At 30.5% G+C, this 16,500-nt stretch overlaps 2 protein-coding genes and 1 pseudogene across 2 annotated transcripts; 2 read left to right on the top strand and 1 right to left on the bottom strand.

Moving 5' to 3' along the window:
• The first annotated feature begins 1,543 nt into the window (after positions 1-1,543).
• On the top strand, positions 1,544-2,425 carry LOC108860362 (uncharacterized). The gene has a single exon (XM_018634251.2). It carries the CDS (start codon positions 1,725-1,727, stop codon positions 2,217-2,219), a length of 495 nt encoding a protein of 164 aa, XP_018489753.1. The 5' UTR covers positions 1,544-1,724; the 3' UTR covers positions 2,220-2,425.
• An 11,407-nt stretch (positions 2,426-13,832) lies between these two features.
• Positions 13,833-14,962, top strand: LOC108858531 (4-substituted benzoates-glutamate ligase GH3.12-like; annotated as a pseudogene).
• Positions 14,963-15,165: 203 nt separating this feature from the next.
• LOC108858530 (transcription repressor OFP17) lies at positions 15,166-15,809 on the bottom strand. Its single transcript, XM_018632446.2, has 2 exons — positions 15,608-15,809; positions 15,166-15,533 (listed from the first exon to the last, which is right to left on the bottom strand). The coding sequence occupies exons 1-2, from the start codon at positions 15,807-15,809 to the stop codon at positions 15,229-15,231; spliced, it is 507 nt and encodes a 168-aa protein (XP_018487948.1). The 3' UTR covers positions 15,166-15,228.
• Positions 15,810-16,500: the final 691 nt, after the last annotated feature.

The following is a 16,500-nucleotide window of genomic DNA, read 5'->3' as shown; positions in this document are numbered from 1 at the left end:
GTGAAGGCTCTCCCGACGCATTCAAGCGTCGTCTTGAATCCGCTGTCATTTTCATATGAAGATTTATCATGTTTGATTTCACTTCTATTTGTAGTTCATGATTTGTCTCCAAGAGGATGCTTAATTCCCTCTTGCTTTTGTAGTTCCTGAAGTTATGTTTAATGAAAGTTGTGTTTCAAAAAAAAAAAATGTGTATGTTAACCAATCCTGATTTTTAGGATTAACAGATTAGAAACGGTATATTATTGAACCATATGTTTAGTAATTAATGAATGGTAAGTCATTTCTAGTTAAGGATCCATTTTTTAAAATATCACATATTAATTAAGATTATGACTTATGTTTTAATATAATAGACTAGATTCTGACCCGCCCTTATAAGGGCGGGTATTTTTTTTGTTGTTTTTTCAATATAAAGATTGATAATTCTTCGTTTTAATTATATAAACTGTGACATGATCAAGTTTCAATTATGTGAGTTTGTTATAGTGTGTACAGTATGACGAAATTTAAAATGCGTCACAACCGTTTTATGTTTGTAAATAAGTTAAACAACGGTTTTATCCAGTGTTTTGAAATCCAACCCGAACACGCGGTTGAACCGGAAAACCCGGTGATCCAAAATAAATTCGGGTTGGGTTTTGTAAAAAAACCAAAATTTAAAAACCCGCAAAAACCCGCTCAAACCCACTAAAACTCAAAACCCGGTACTGGTTGAACCAGTAGATAATTTTTTTAGTTGTATATCAAATGAAAATAAAAATATAAAAAGTTAAGTTAAGTATTCTAAATTTTTATTAAACATAAAATATATACATATCCAAACTATTATTTTATGTTTTAAAGATATTTAGAAAGTAGTAACTTTAGTTTTATATATTTTTATTTTTTTAATTTTATTAGCTAATATATTATTATATAATAAAATTAATTCATTTATTAATATGCGGTTCACTTGCGGTTTACCTGCGGTCTACTCAATGACCCAGTAACCCGGTAAATCGTCCGGTTCAGTGTCCGGGTCGGTTTTCAAAACATTGTTATCCGAAATTCTTACTTGGGCTATTATATAATTTTAAAGATTTATAATTTATATAAAATATTGCTAAACATATAAACTGACCAATAATATTTTTGATTAAGTCTTATCCTCGTGTAGTTACAAAATTTCAATCTCTAATATCAACTTTAATTTGTGGTATTGATATTAAAAAAAATTTATGGAATTTGAATTTGATTATATAAAAACATAACTCATTTAATTAGTTAGCAAGTTCATCTAAATGTTGAAATAGGTCTACAAAACCAAATGACACTAATGTCATTAATGAATTTTTAAGTTTGTTCATATCATTAAGGATAATTTTGGAAAACTTTAAAACATTCATTAAGGGTATAATTCAGGAATGATCATGTTTTAATGGTATTGATTTATCCTATGTTTTCAAGGACTAAAGATAGTGAGAAAGGATGCCTTCAGTCAGAAAAAAGAAAAGAAAAGAAAGGACATATTTTATGAGGGTGGGTTTAGTTAATAACTATATGATAAAAGGACAATTCAGTCATTCCCATACCCATGGCTATGATCAAGTCCGCTCTGTTGTTACGTGAAGTGTTGTTGGCTCCTATATAACCTCGTCTTCTCCAGCTTGTTCTTCCCCATAAATCTGATTATCAATCAATATATAAACACCTAAAAAGAAAAATAAAGAAGTAGGAGAGAGATGGGTAACAGCTTAAGGTGTTGTATAGCTTGTGTTCTTCCATGTGGAGCATTAGACTTGATCAGGATCGTTCATCTAAACGGCCACGTTCAAGAGATCACGCGGTCAATAACCGCCGGAGAGATCCTCCAAGCAAACCCAAACCATGTCTTAAGCAAACCATGTTCTCAAGGAGTTGTCCGTAAAATCTTGATCTTGTCCCCTGAATCTGAGCTCAAGCGAGGATGTATTTATTTTCTCATCCCTGATTCTTCCTTGCCTGAGAAGAAAAGGAGGAGAAAAGACACTCATCGTCCCAAAAGGACTCTCAACAGCAACCCTAGCGTCGACGCCCCAAAAGATGATGATCAATCTGTGAAGTTGTGTGAGAAGTACTTAGAAGAAGTTGTGTCATCGACTAGTAAAGAACAAAGTCATCGCCGGCGACATAGCAGATCGGCGTCAGTATCCACCTGGCAGCCTCACCTTGACAGCATCTCTGAGGATCTTAATTAATTCCTCTTCACTTTTCCTTTTCGTCTAGCTAATGGTGTTTTTTGTCCGGAAGCCGGATTTTTATTTCCGATAAATCATTTTCTTTTCTCTTTCGTTTTTCTTTGTTTGGGAAAAATCTCACGAAAAATATATATATGATGTGGAAACAATCTGTTTTAAAATGATGTTGTAATTTCGAGCCACTGAGGATGATTATTTTTCAAACATTAATCTATCTTAAAAACAGACACAAAATCGACTAGGGTCTATGGCCAAATTAGATCGATGAACCAGCCTTGATACAACTATAATACTATATATTCAGTGAATTTTTGATACAATGAAATAACCCGAAAAGTGTATACGGTCGAATTAAAGACTGGAGAAAGCATCAATGAAATTGAAATGATTAATGATTATGATGGAATGTGCGTTTAACACAAAGTATCACATAGAAATGATTAGACTTAATTATATTAAGTTTGGTAGTTATAAAATAATTATTAATAATGATAGTTAGTGCGCAGGTTTTCACATGTAGGTGGACCAATCGAATGACCTTTGAATTTGGAAGAAAACCATTTGAATGAAACATCCAATAATATAAACAGAAGGATCAGAAAAAAAAATATATAAACAGAAGGAAAAAAACTCGTAGTGTAAACTATACATGGTCAATTTTATTTTCCTCATGTAGTATCATAAATTATGTCGTGTATATAGCTTTTGTTTTTCAGTATGAAGCTACCAATACTTTAAAATTATACAGGGAAAATTGCTAAAATCAACCCAAATATTGATTGCAACCCTAAAAGTAGATCCCATATTCAATCAATTGCAAACTCAACCTAAAAAGTGTTAAAACTACTATTTAGCCCCTGTGACCAAACAAAAAAACATAAAGTCATTTTACTGTTCTGTCCTTCGTAAGTTTACACATAATGAATATAGTCTACATATCCGTAGACGTCGTACACAGTCTACATTGTTGACTTAATTTGTAGTCTACATTTTAATTTGATCTAGTTAATTACGTTTAAAAATATATAAAATTAATTTTTGTGAAATTATTAATTAATCATCAATGTAAAGGTTAATATAAAGTTTATAAACTAAATTTGTATATAAGTGAACAACTAAAAAGAATATATGTTGATTTGGTAACCATGTGAGACAATGTTTATGGGTTAGTAACAAAAGGTTACATAACATGTTATATCTTTAAAGGTTAGATCTTTAGGGTTAGATTTAGATTGATTTTTTTTTGTTAAAATTAACATATTATTACTGAGTAGTTTATACTTTGTAAATTTGATATTTGATACAATAAAATTGAGACTCTTTTGATTATCAAATTAACATTTAGGGTTTGAGTTTTGTGGTTTAGGTTTTCGTAAACTTACAAATCAGTCTACTTAGGTGAGTGTAGACTGTCTTTAAGATCTATTATCATCGAATTTAACCTAACCGGATTTAACCAAGTAAATTCAAACCTAATCCAATTTAAACTAAGCCTTTACATTTAAGATTTGAGTTTGTGGTTTAGGGTTTTGTATACTTACAAATCAATCTACTTTAGTGAGCGTAGACTATCTTTAAGGTCTATTCTCATCGGCTTTAACCTAACCGGATTTAACCAAGTAAATTCTAACCTAATTCAATTTAAACCAAGCCTTAACATTTAGGGTTTGAATTTGTGGTTTAGGGTTTCGTAGACCTACAATAAAGTCTTTATATCTGGAGACGTCTTTTTCAGTTTGCTTTTTTGAATTTTGTTTACAAAATATCATTATTTTAAAATTAAGTGAGTTCCTTAAGAATAAAAATGTAAAATCATATACTATAACTATTAAAAATAAAGAAAAAATTTAATAAATCATATATTAAAATTATCAAAAATAAAGAAAAATGAATAATGAAATTATCATATTAGACTTTCTAAAAGGTCTACTAAGTTACAATAAAATATACTATAAATTTTTTTAATTTTAGTAGACTTCAAAAGAAGTCTACAGTGTCGTAAATTTTAACCTAGTTTCATTTTTGTCTCCCTATATAAATGAAATTTACACAACATCTCTCCAAAATGGCTGCATATCTCACTTCTCTCTAAAACTCTCTTCCTTCTCTCTAAAATTCTCTCACTTCTCTCATATCTTTCTCATAATATTATCTTGTTATATTAGGTATTATGATTCATGGTTTTCATCATCTCCTTTACAAATGTAAGTTTTAGATCTGTAGATTTTAAATATGTACTTTTATGTTATTTATTTCTCACAATATTATCTTTTTTGTAGGTATTATTATATATGGTTTTCATATTTTCCTCTAAAAATGTAAGTGTTAGATCTATAGATTTTAAATGTGTAATTTTATGTTATCTCTTTCTCACAATATTATCTTTTTTTTTGTAGGTATTATCATTCATGATTTTTATCTTCTCCTCTAAAAATGTAAGTTTTAGATCTATAGATTTTAAATGTGTATTTATATGTTATATTCAAATAAATTATAGATCGATCTCTGTGCATTTAATTTGTTACTATTTTATTTTATAAATTCTATTTTGAAGTATTTCCAGATTTAAAACTAGATTCACATTTAAAAATGTACACATTTTTCCAGATCTGAAAAATATCAGATAGTGTAGACTTCTAATGAAGTTTGCTTATAAGCTAATGCTAGTAGACTTCATATGAAGTCTACAAAAATATGAATAATTTTTTCTATGTTCTTTAAATAATTTTATCTAATTTTGCAGATATTTTTCTCCATGGTTGTTATTTCCTCCTCCCAAAAATGTAAGATTTACATCTATAGATTTTAAATATTTTTTTTATACTTATATTTAAATAAAATTACATATTAAAACTATATGTCTTTAATTTATTACTATTTTTGTCTTATAAAATATATTTTCTAAAGTTTTTTAGATTTAAACTTATTTCATATTTTTAATGTATATATTTTCCATACTTCCAGAAGAAAAGAAAGTATTTCAAATTTTCTAAATGTACACTAATAGATCTGAAAATTTTCCGCTAGTGTAAACTTCAACTAAAGTCTACTAAACCATAAACTTTAAGTAGACTTAATAAAAGGTCTATTAAAATATGATTTATATTTACTCTTATGTTTTTCTCATAACCTTATCTTATTTTGTAGGTACTCTTTTCCAAGACTTTATTTGAGGCATCAAGATTATGAAAAATCAAACACACTAAAAACATATTTTTAATAAAATGATTTGTAATAATTTTTCATAATAAAATATTCATTTGTAAATAATTTTTGATGCATAATTTATAAATATTGTATTCATATTTTAGTTGTGTTTCACTTGTATGATATTATTAATTTTTGTTAGCTGTCAATTTTTACACAAGATACTCTAATCAACCAAACAATTAAAACTGATATAGTAGGCTTTTGTACCACACTTGTGGCTGTAACAGACTATGTAATTTGCATGCAGCAGACTTCTGTGAAAGTCTTCTGTAAAAGAAGACTAATACTTAAGTCTGCTACTAGACTATCATCCAGCTTCTTTTGTATCAGATATTATCAGTGTTACTCTTGTTTTCGAAATATTCATCACAAATTCAACGAAAATACAGTAGACTAACCAAGAAGTCTACGTTAAAAGAAGAATAAAACGTAAGTCTGCTCGGCCGAAATCAGACATGCAATAAACATGTCAAAAGACCTACAAACTCAACATTCATCATATAAGACATCATCCAAAGCAACAATACAACTCATAAGTTCAACACTGACTAAAGACCCACAAATCAAAAATAAGTTCAACACATAAGACAACATCCAAAGCAACAATACAAGTCATAACTCGTCGTCACCTCCAGCTTCTACTTGACATTGGCTTGATACACAAAGGCGTACAATGTGGGTCTTACATAACTCGATCAAGTTCCGTACTTGTCTATCACTCGTGACATGCATATGAGGAGTATTCGGACCCATTTTCTCTAAAAGTATATCTGGTAAAGAATACGTCAGCTCCACCTTTTCAGTTTTCTTGTCCAGATCATAATCTTCTTGTGCAATTTCAAGAAGTTCACCATATGTACAACCATCATGCACAAAGAACATTCTCCCTTTTTCCATTTATCAACCACAAACTCCCATAAAGAGTCTTTCCTCACCCGTTCTCCGTACACAACATGCAAATTAGCCATTACCTGCAAAAATAATGCATTTTAAAAAATTAGTGAACAATAATTTAATGTTTGATAAAATTATAAACGTAGACTTCCAAAGACTTCTACACATTGTTAGCTAACTACATACTCAAACCAAAAATTCGATAGTTTCCTAATTATAAAAAAATCTTGAAAATACGTTATGAATAATACACAAATTCACTTTTTATAGATTTTCAAGAGTAGACTTTCGTTTCTGTCAACAACAACGTAGACTTTCTTATCAGTTTACGAATGTAGACTCTCATATAGGTCTACAGTTTGAGTTAGTTTTTGCAATTGCAAAATTCACGGGTTACTATCTGTATTTAAAAAAACGTTATGATTTTATACAAGTAGACTTTGTTTTCAGTCTACATTTTGAAAAGGTTAGTTTTTGCAATTGACCAGAACTCATCCAAATTTGACTTTAAAACGTAGACTTCATAAACAGTCTACAGTTGAGAAGTAGACTTCATCAACAGTCTACAATTTTTTTTATTTTTTAGAACAGGTTAGTTTTTGCAATTGACCAAGTTGACTTTTTAAAAATAGACTCACACGAACGTCTACAAGAGTGTAGATGTTATATGAAGTCTACGCAATAATCCGATGGGTTAGTTTTGCATTTGACCAAAATAAAATAGTAGACTTCATATGCAATCTACTTTTTTTTTCCTGAGTTCGGTAGACTGAATAAGAAATCTACACATTTTTTTCATCCTGGTCAACTTTTTAAAATTTTAGTCAAATACAAAACTAACTTAATCAACGGAGTCAAAGTTTGGGTCAAATGCAAAACTGACATTCTGTAGACTTCACTAGCAGTCTACATATTGTAGACTGTTTGAAAAGTCTACTTTGAAAAGTCAAAAGTTTGGTCAAATACAAAAACTAACTTCTTTACGCAGACTTCTTGGTAAGTTTACACACTATTTTTTTTTGTTATCAAAGGAAAAGTCGCAGACTTCCAAGGAAGTCTATTTTATAGGTTTTTAGCATTTTGGTCAATTGCAAAACTAACCTGTGTGTTGACTTGTAGACCACAATGTAAGTCTACATCTGCCCGTAGACGTACAAAGCTGTCTACTTTCGCGACACAGATCTGAAAAATGACGAAAACTATGTAAATAGTTACCTTTTTGCGGTGTGAAACTTGTTTCTATCCTTTTCCACTGTCCAAACTCCAAATATGAGAAAAAAGAAGGAACTTTGACGGCCCACAAGAGATAACACTCGGAAATTTAAAGTTGTGTTTATGAAAATGAAAGTTATGTGAGTTTTTTAGATGAGAATGAAGAGAAAATGAGAGAAAATGAAGATTTGTTTGTTTAGAAACACAAAAAAATGGTTTAGAATTGAATGATAGAGGTGTAAAGAGCTCAAAAATGGTTGTTAATGGTGGTTGAAGAGTTGATGATAATGGCATGGTTGTAAATAAAAAGAAATGTTTAGGGTGTTATAGGTTTTTTACCATTTTCGAAATAATTAAAAATTTAATTAATAATGGTAATTCTGTAAATATTTTAAAAACATAAAGATGAATAGGAATTTTCAATGGTGAATAGTAATGACAAAAAAAAAGAGGTTGGTTTTGGGGTTGACTTGAATTTTTAGGCTGTTTTGAAAGAACCCCAATTATATATATGCATGAATTACTATATTATTCACGATAAAAGGGCTTCTGATCGGTTAGAAACAATCTATATTTAAGATTCTAAAATTCGATTCGTTTAAACTTGTTAGATCCTAGTGCAGTTGTTACTGTTTGCTATGTGTGTTGTATAAAGTCAATAGTTACATATTACTAGTTGTGATTGGTTCAACGATTGACATGGAATATGGTTTACAGGATTAGTATAAATTCAATGCAACAACTCAGTTATAGTTATGGGAGTTATAGTTATATATCAATTTTGTTTCGGTTCAGTCTTTTTAATTTTTTGGTATTTCGGTTTATAAAAAGTAGCTATCATATTAAAATCATATTTACTTTGGTTTGGTTCGATTTATATACCGTCAATTTTTAATTTATTGGATTTATATCAAAACCCCATAAATATATTTATCTTATATAGTATTTTATTAGATTTTGACTTTAATATAATACAAAGATATTTTGGTTTTTAAATAGACTATTTTTATTTTTTTTTTATTTTACTATTTAAAATAGTAATAAACATATTAAGTTAATAATAAAATACTTTTATAGAGTAAAAATAACAAAAAAGTAATCCATAATAGTGTAAATAACTAAATATTAGCACACAAATTGTCAACAAAAAGGTAAATTTATGTAGTATTTAGTTTGACAAAATGAAAAATAACCTTTAACCTATAATTACTAAAATCAATATTTTAAATATGAATATCATATCAATAAAATTACTTATGTATATATTATTAACTATATTATATAATTTACATATAATTATAGTACTATATTTTAATTGATCGATTTATTCGGTTTAATTTGTTTTATACCAAACAATATTCATATACTGCAGTTTTTTTAAAATAACATCCGTTCGATATTCGGTATTACTAAATCCAAACCAGTTTTTCTATTCAGTTTGGTTTTAATTGACAACCCCTTAGTTATAGCAGATACAATATAGGTTTTTAACATGAAATCACAAAGAAAACATATATATATATATATATATTCATAATCTGAATCTGAAGTTCTTTACTAGAACAAAAAAGGTTGGAGATGGCTCCAAGTACAAGTTAAAGATATCCATAGAAAAATGATTTCTTTTTGTTTTGCAATAAAATATCAGATTCACGAAGTTATTATTAATTAAAGTAATTAAAATAACCAGAAATGAAAGCTGGCAAACCCATCTTCATCAGCTACCTTCACATGGTTTCCCTCTTCAGTACCCCATTCTAAGACATTTCAATTTTGTCACTCTTTTTTTTCTTCTATTCTATTCATTTAATTTCTATGGTATACAATCTGATGATCAACGATTCTCACTTTAAACAGCCCATCTTCTCAAAACACTTCAGTCATTAATGCTTTGTTGGTATGCCATGGTAAATCAACGATCAATTTCTATAATATTTTATTCGACTAAACTTTCCTTTGTATTAAGTTGAGAGTTTTCTCTTGTTAATTTTCGTAATATAATACAACACGTACTGATGCAATCTAGTATCTACCGCCAAAACTTCATGTAATTCTTGTAATTTGACCAATAATGATGTAGTGTCCCATTACGTTATAATGACCCACTCGTTATCCCAATTATATATCTGACGCTACTCTCTTGCATGGAAGCATGACACGTCCATCTCGTTCTATCCACATAACAACTTTGAGATCCTTTTTTTTTTCCATCTAAGATAATCTATCTTATTAAAACAGAAATATTCTGTTGGACTTAACATTTATTTTGTAAGTTTTTAAATTAAATACACTTTTATACTTTATAGTTAAACCTACATTAAATCATTAATGTTCATTTCTTTATACTATTATCCATGTTTCCAAACAATATACTTATTTCTTTATAATACTATCAATATTTCCAAACAATATATTTTTTATACTACTATCAATGTTTCCAAACAATACAATAATTAATCTTAGTTATTTTATATCTATCATTTTCTCTTTAAAATTTTGTAGAAACGTCATAATTTCATAAACTTTAAAATTTGGATTATAAGATTACAAATTATGAAACTATTATAATTTAAATCAAATTAGATTACATATCGGTCATCCAACAGTTCAATCGGTTAGTCTCGGATTTTAATGATTTTTTTTTAATATGAATATTTTAAAAACCTAAATTGAATTGTCAGATCTCCGGATTAACCGGTATAATCACAATCGGGTTGAATTAAAAAACACTGATTTAAATGCAAAAATATTCTAAATACACTCTTTAAAATTACCAAAATATTTGTTATATTATTAGTGAAATTTTTCATCGTAAAATATTCCGCGCTTCTAAGCGCGGGTCAAAATCTAATAATATTATTAAAAGGCAAAGGCCCATTCGAATTACATTAAGCTCACAAAGGACAAACACACTGGGACCTATAATTGGGTCGAAGCCCAACAGTCCAAACGAAAGGCCCACCGAACAAGGCCCACATTAACCTACACAGAGCCCACCACTGGACCTTTGCACACTACGTGTGTCATCTCACCGACAGGGGAGACACGTGTCTCGTTGTTTCCATCAATTCTACCGCTTCGACGCTTCGAGAAAACACCGCCGGGAACGGAAATCGCCGACGTTTCATCGCAAGCCACCAAAAGCAAAAACACACCACTACAACAAACAGCCTCCTTCTTTCTCGCCGTAGCATCATCCAATGGAGAGCTTCATCGCCTGTCGAGATCTCATCCATGGCTAGCCATGCCGTGAAACTGAAAACAGAACCGTTCACCCAATCAAACTCCAAACACAAGCCGGCGGCGCGAGGTTAAACAATCCTCCACTCCTCGGAGTCAAAAGCCAGCGACGACGGTTTATCTGAAACCTTCCGCCCCGGAGTCGAAACTATAAACTACTAAACGGAGAGATAGCAAAATCCATCTCTCTCACTGCGTATACACAAACAGAAAAGAAAAAAAAATTAAGCCGGACCGACGGTGGTAAAGGACGCCACTCCACCGGTCGGAAATGCGTTTATCACCGGAAAAAAACTAAAAAGAGGTCAGAGCGATATTTTAGAGAGAGAAAGTCTTTTTTTAGCTTTTTTCTTCCTAACAACTTTGAGATCCACACTTCATCTCTGATCCCACTTTCATTTTCTCCAAATAATCATGTACGTGAGAAATATCTTTTCTATCAATTCAAAATAAAAAAAACTGACCATTTGAAAAAGTTGAAGTATGACGGACTGATATTAGTTTGATCCAATTATTTATTACTTTATTCAAAACATTTATTATTATACAACCGTATTTTTATATAATCATATCTTCTTTTATTTTGATTCCAAAATTGTGGGAATCCACTTCTCTCCAATATATAGTGGACAGTTATATTTATTAGTAATAATTATTCCTTAATAGTATATGTAACTATTATCTCAATATATTACCGAACCATATCAACCGTTTTCTACTATAGTTAATTGAAAGTATTAACATGCTATTAATAACTAACTTAATATGGTATGCAGGTGATTATTCACCTTCATTTATTGCTACCAGATCTACACCGTGTGCTTATATTTTCATTAGGAATTTTTTTATTGACAATGGTCACAAAACGTATAAAATATTTAAATATCTGAAAAAAATAATAAAAAAATATTCCTAATACATTCCTTCCCAAATTTAATTCAATAAATACTGAAAAAGTTATTTTTAATTTATATATTTTATTATATTAAATTGTATGAGTTTTAATATTTACTTTGAGTGACCAATTAAACTAATGCACTTTACGGGTTATAAATCAAACATGCAAATTATTTATAAAATATGCGACACTGCGACCCTATATATATTTATAACAGAATATATTAAAAATTAATTTTTCATATTTTTGAAAATAATTGTTCGGTCTTCAGGGCATGTTAGAACGGGTTGGATTGATATTTGTTTTTGAATATAATACATTAAGAACCATTCGAATATATAGGCTAGGTTTAATAGAGTATGGACTTTGAATTTTGGGTCGATTCCAAATCGTTTTTTGTACGAATATATTTACTAATTATGTTAGGTAACTATTAAGAAAATATAATATATATGTTATAAAATCTAGAAGTAAAGTTTAAAAATAACTTCTACCAGATTTCTAAACCGGGGCTTCTAGCTCAGTTGGTAAAGGGTTCACAGCTGTGAGTTCCGCCACCTGGGTTCGAATCCCGGCCACTGGGGAATTAACATTTCGGCATCGCCAGGGACAGAGGACCGACATGTGGCAACACATGACTAGTCTGGACCACTTCTGTGGGGCCAGGATACCTCTGTATAATTCAAAAAAAAAAAAACTTCTAAAATGCATATAGCACTGATGTAAAGTTACACAACTTGACATATTTAATATAGTTATCAAAAGTTACATTAAATTAAATAATATTAAATACAAATATGATTACAAAAAACACAAATATGATTTAAAAACACAAATCAATACTATTAAAACATGAACACACCTATTGATATACAAGGTGTGAATATAGTTACTAAAATTTCTTATTAATCATTCAAAAGAAATATTATACAATGAATAACACAAATATGACTAAAAATACAAAATATAAAAATTAAATTTCTATAAAAATATAAAGTTAAATTTCTATAAAAATACAAAAATTAAATTTCTACAAAAATATAAAATAAAAAATATACCCGCCCTTTTAAGGGCGGATCAAAATCTAGTTTTCTCTCTCAAACCTAGCTACTCCAAATCTTATTCGATATTGTTTAAAGTCTTGTGGATATGTAACACTTTATAAAGCCTAGCTAAAAACAAATTTATAAATCATACTATATTCAAAACATATGATCTTGAAGATGCAGTTTAGTAAAAATAGAGATAACCACCAAAAATCATAAACTTAAATTTAACTATCATTTAATAGATTATAGTTTAATTTTTTTTTTTTAAATATCCATTTTAATTTTCATATTTTGTTGACTAAGCTGTTTTGGATGTCCAAAAAGTGAACCTCTAGATTGGGTTAATGATTGACTTTTGTGATACCAAAATGGTTTAGTTAACAAAATCTTATCCGGTACTAAATTTTCCTTTGTAGCCTTAGTAATATTGTATAAGTACTTCCTTTTATGTTAAATCGTAGAGCATATCAGTTTAATTTTCATTCATATACACACATTGTTTGAATCACTTGCTCCAACTTGTATTGGTTCTATCTTAAAGAAATCGAACAAAGGGAAGTTTTAGAAGAGATCACGGTCAGAGAAGGGATTTAGATTAGAGGAGTTATGGACTTTAATAATAGTGACAGTACCAAATACCCATGGCTAGCAATGCAGTTAACTTTGAGGTTTGCTAAGGTTTCTGTCATTTTTAAGAGATTTACAGATTCTCTGTTGGTGATGATGAGGTCTTTACCCTCAGTTGCATTATCCTCTTCTTTAGACACCAACAAACTCAACCTCTCAGCTTGTAATTGCATCTGGAGTTACGTATATATAAACTTTTGAAACATTTTATTGTATCTTTTTGTTTGCTTGTATGTAAGCAGCCTTCATGGTCTCAACCATCAAAACCAGTTTCAAGATTCAAGGCACAGAGAAGATAAACTATTTTGTTTGGTCTGCCTTCTGATAGAAAGAAGTAAGAACACATGCATGTGTGTGCATCTTACAAGTTCATTTCTTCTGTTGTATATTCTATCTACTTGTGTCAGTGTTTACACATCATCATTCTCTTTATATCTACATTCTTTTATATGGTTTGTTGTGACAGTTAATTAATGTTGGTCCATGAAGGCTAAAGGTAAGTGGATTAAAGACACTGATTGCAGAACAACTGTCTCTCGGATCCTTGGAGGACCGAATCTTGAATTGGCTGATTTGATCGAACAAGAATGTAGCCAGAGATCATGGACAAATATCATTACAAGAATCTGGCCTAAAACCAAGTACATTGCAAGTATTGTTACAGGTCAGATGGTTCACTACGCTCCTACACTAGACTTCTACTCCAATAACCTGCCTATGATTTCTCCTTTTTATGCTTCCTCTGAAACTATGTTTGGAGTCAATGTGAATCCTCTATGCAAACCACTGGATGTGTCATACACATTCATGCCTAATGTTTCATATTTCGAGTTCTTGCTTGTTGATAAGGCAAACAAGGCTGAAATAGTTGATCTTGTGGATGTGAAGCTAGGGTGATACTATGAGCCACTGGTCACAAACTATACCGGTGAGTCTGTACACACACACACACATATATATATATATATATATTATAAAAATGTAATGAATAAATCAGTTGATCAGTTTTATTGTATGTTTTTGTGTTTTTTTTTTCTCTTCTAGGTTTATATAGATATAGAATGGGGGATATTCTGCAAGTGACTGGATTCTACAACAACAGACCTCAATTTAAATTTGTCCAGAGAAAAAGTGTGGCTCTGAGTGTTCACTTGGAGATAACAACAGAAGAACAGATTCTTAAGGCAATGACTAACGAAAGAAACGTTCTTGAATCTTCAGATTTGATGTTGTTCGAGTTCACATGCGTTGCTGATACCTCCAGTGATATTGGCCACTACGTTTTTTACTGGGAACTCAAGTCCAAAACCAACAATGCTGACCCTGAGCTTGATAATGAGCTACTGGTCGAGTGTTGCAATGTAGTAGAGAAATCACTGGACACTGTTTACTGGAAATATCGAAGTAAGGATGGACCGATTGGAGCTTTGGAGATAAGAGTGGTGAAACAAGGAACTTTTGATTCTATCATGGATATTTACATCTCTCGAGGTGCTTCTATAACTCAATATAAAACACCTATATGCATGAAATCTGCTGAGGCTTTGACGATTCTTGAAAGTAGTGTTCTTGCTCGAGTTTGTAGCAGCAGTTCACCTTCTCTCGACTCTTAATCTTCTTATGTGTTTCAGACTCCAAGACTTTATTGTAGCAACAGTCTTTATATATCATATGCAACATGCTATAAATAAAAACATATGCAATAAAAACTTCAAAGATTGTGTTTTAATTTTTATTGGTTGTTTTATTTCATTTTAGTTTTCCAGATCATCTCAATCTTTAGTAGTGTAAAAAAAAAAAAATCAATATCGTTGTTCTCACCTTTCACTTGCTGTAAAACCAAAGAATAAACATAGATAAAACCCCATTTCGATCATGTTTAAACGTCATTGTCGCTTGGGAACAAGTCTGTGCAGAGCTCTCCATAGAATCTAGTCACAAGCTTAATGAAGATAGGATTGTTAAGATTATTCCAATGATAGATAACCTCTTCCATGTCCATTACGTCATCAAACTTCCCTTCTTCAGTGATCAAATTGATCATATAGTCCTCGAACCTTCTGCAAGCCTCTTTCACATCATCTTCCTCCCTTTTAATCGTCCTTGTTGTATTGTTTCTTTGAGACATAGCCAGTGTAAACATCTTTCTTGAATGCGGAAGATTTTGATCATCGACCACACTAGCTGCATCAGTGGCATCATAGAATAAAGTTAAGATCAAATAATCAAAGTATAGTTACTAAGTTCTTTTTTGTTACATGAGGAGCTCCTGGGTGTGATCTGGCTCATCCCCTGCTCCTTTTTAGTACTGAGGAAACAAAGACGAGACAACAAAGTCGTAAAAGAAGAAGATTGTGTGGTATTGACATTGCGAAGTTTGGCCTGGAAGAAGGAGATGAACCGGTTGCATGGTTTTGAAATCTTTGATTTCAGTTTAATGAAACCTGACTTCAATCTCATTCTCAACCGTTCCAACTCGATTTGTTTTTGGCTGTTAGTAGTTTTGTTGGGAGGGTGGTTCGTGTTTACGTGGGTTTCACGTCTTTGCATTAAAAGTCATGATGGTGGTGGTGTGACTGGTGTCCCATGAACTTTAAACCCCTTGTTTAATCGTAATCTACTATTAATCTGATTTGACATTGTAGCAATGTGAGTTAGGGTCATCATGACTTTTATCAGGAAAAAATGACCTTGTAATCAGCTAAGGAAATAATTATCAGGAATATAGTTTACCCACGAAAAATTACTCCGAAGCGTTATCTTTGAAACATTTTGCCTTGGTCCAAAAAAAAAAGAAAAGAAATAAAGAAATAGGGGACCCAAGAAATAGTTATCAGGAATATAGTAATTGGTTTTTTTTTTGAAACTGGTAGTAATTGATTTATGATCTCAGTTCTTTCAAACAAAAACTTACGTTTGCGTTTAGGTTTATGTTGTTCCTTAGTAAAATAACTTCTTACCTATCAAAAAAAACTTCTTAGGTATCAGTATGTAAAAGTTCGCTCGGTAGAATGTTTCAAACGCAAATTTTGCATTTACGCTAGGTTTATATTCTTAATTAGTAAAGCGAGATGTTCGTATAGGTTTACGTTCACTTTGTAAAATGTTACAAGGACAACGCTTTAGAGTAATTCTCGTGATTATTTTTTTT

This window comes from Raphanus sativus, chromosome 5 (assembly GCF_000801105.2).
Source record: "Raphanus sativus cultivar WK10039 chromosome 5, ASM80110v3, whole genome shotgun sequence".
In the NCBI taxonomy this organism is placed as follows: domain Eukaryota; kingdom Viridiplantae; phylum Streptophyta; class Magnoliopsida; order Brassicales; family Brassicaceae; genus Raphanus; species Raphanus sativus.
Note: the sequence above shows the minus strand (reverse complement) of the source record. Positions and strands in the feature narration are given on the sequence as shown.

Coding starts and splice junctions, on each gene's coding strand:
- LOC108860362 (XM_018634251.2), top strand. CDS start 1,725: ATGGGTAACAGCTTAAGGTGTTGTATAGCTTGTGTTCTTCCATGTGGA.
- LOC108858530 (XM_018632446.2), bottom strand. CDS start 15,809: ATGAGATTGAAGTCAGGTTTCATTAAACTGAAATCAAAGATTTCAAAA. Junction 15,534..15,607: donor CACACCCAGGAGCTCCTCAT/GTAACAAAAAAG, acceptor CCACTGATGCAG/CTAGTGTGGTCGATGATCAA.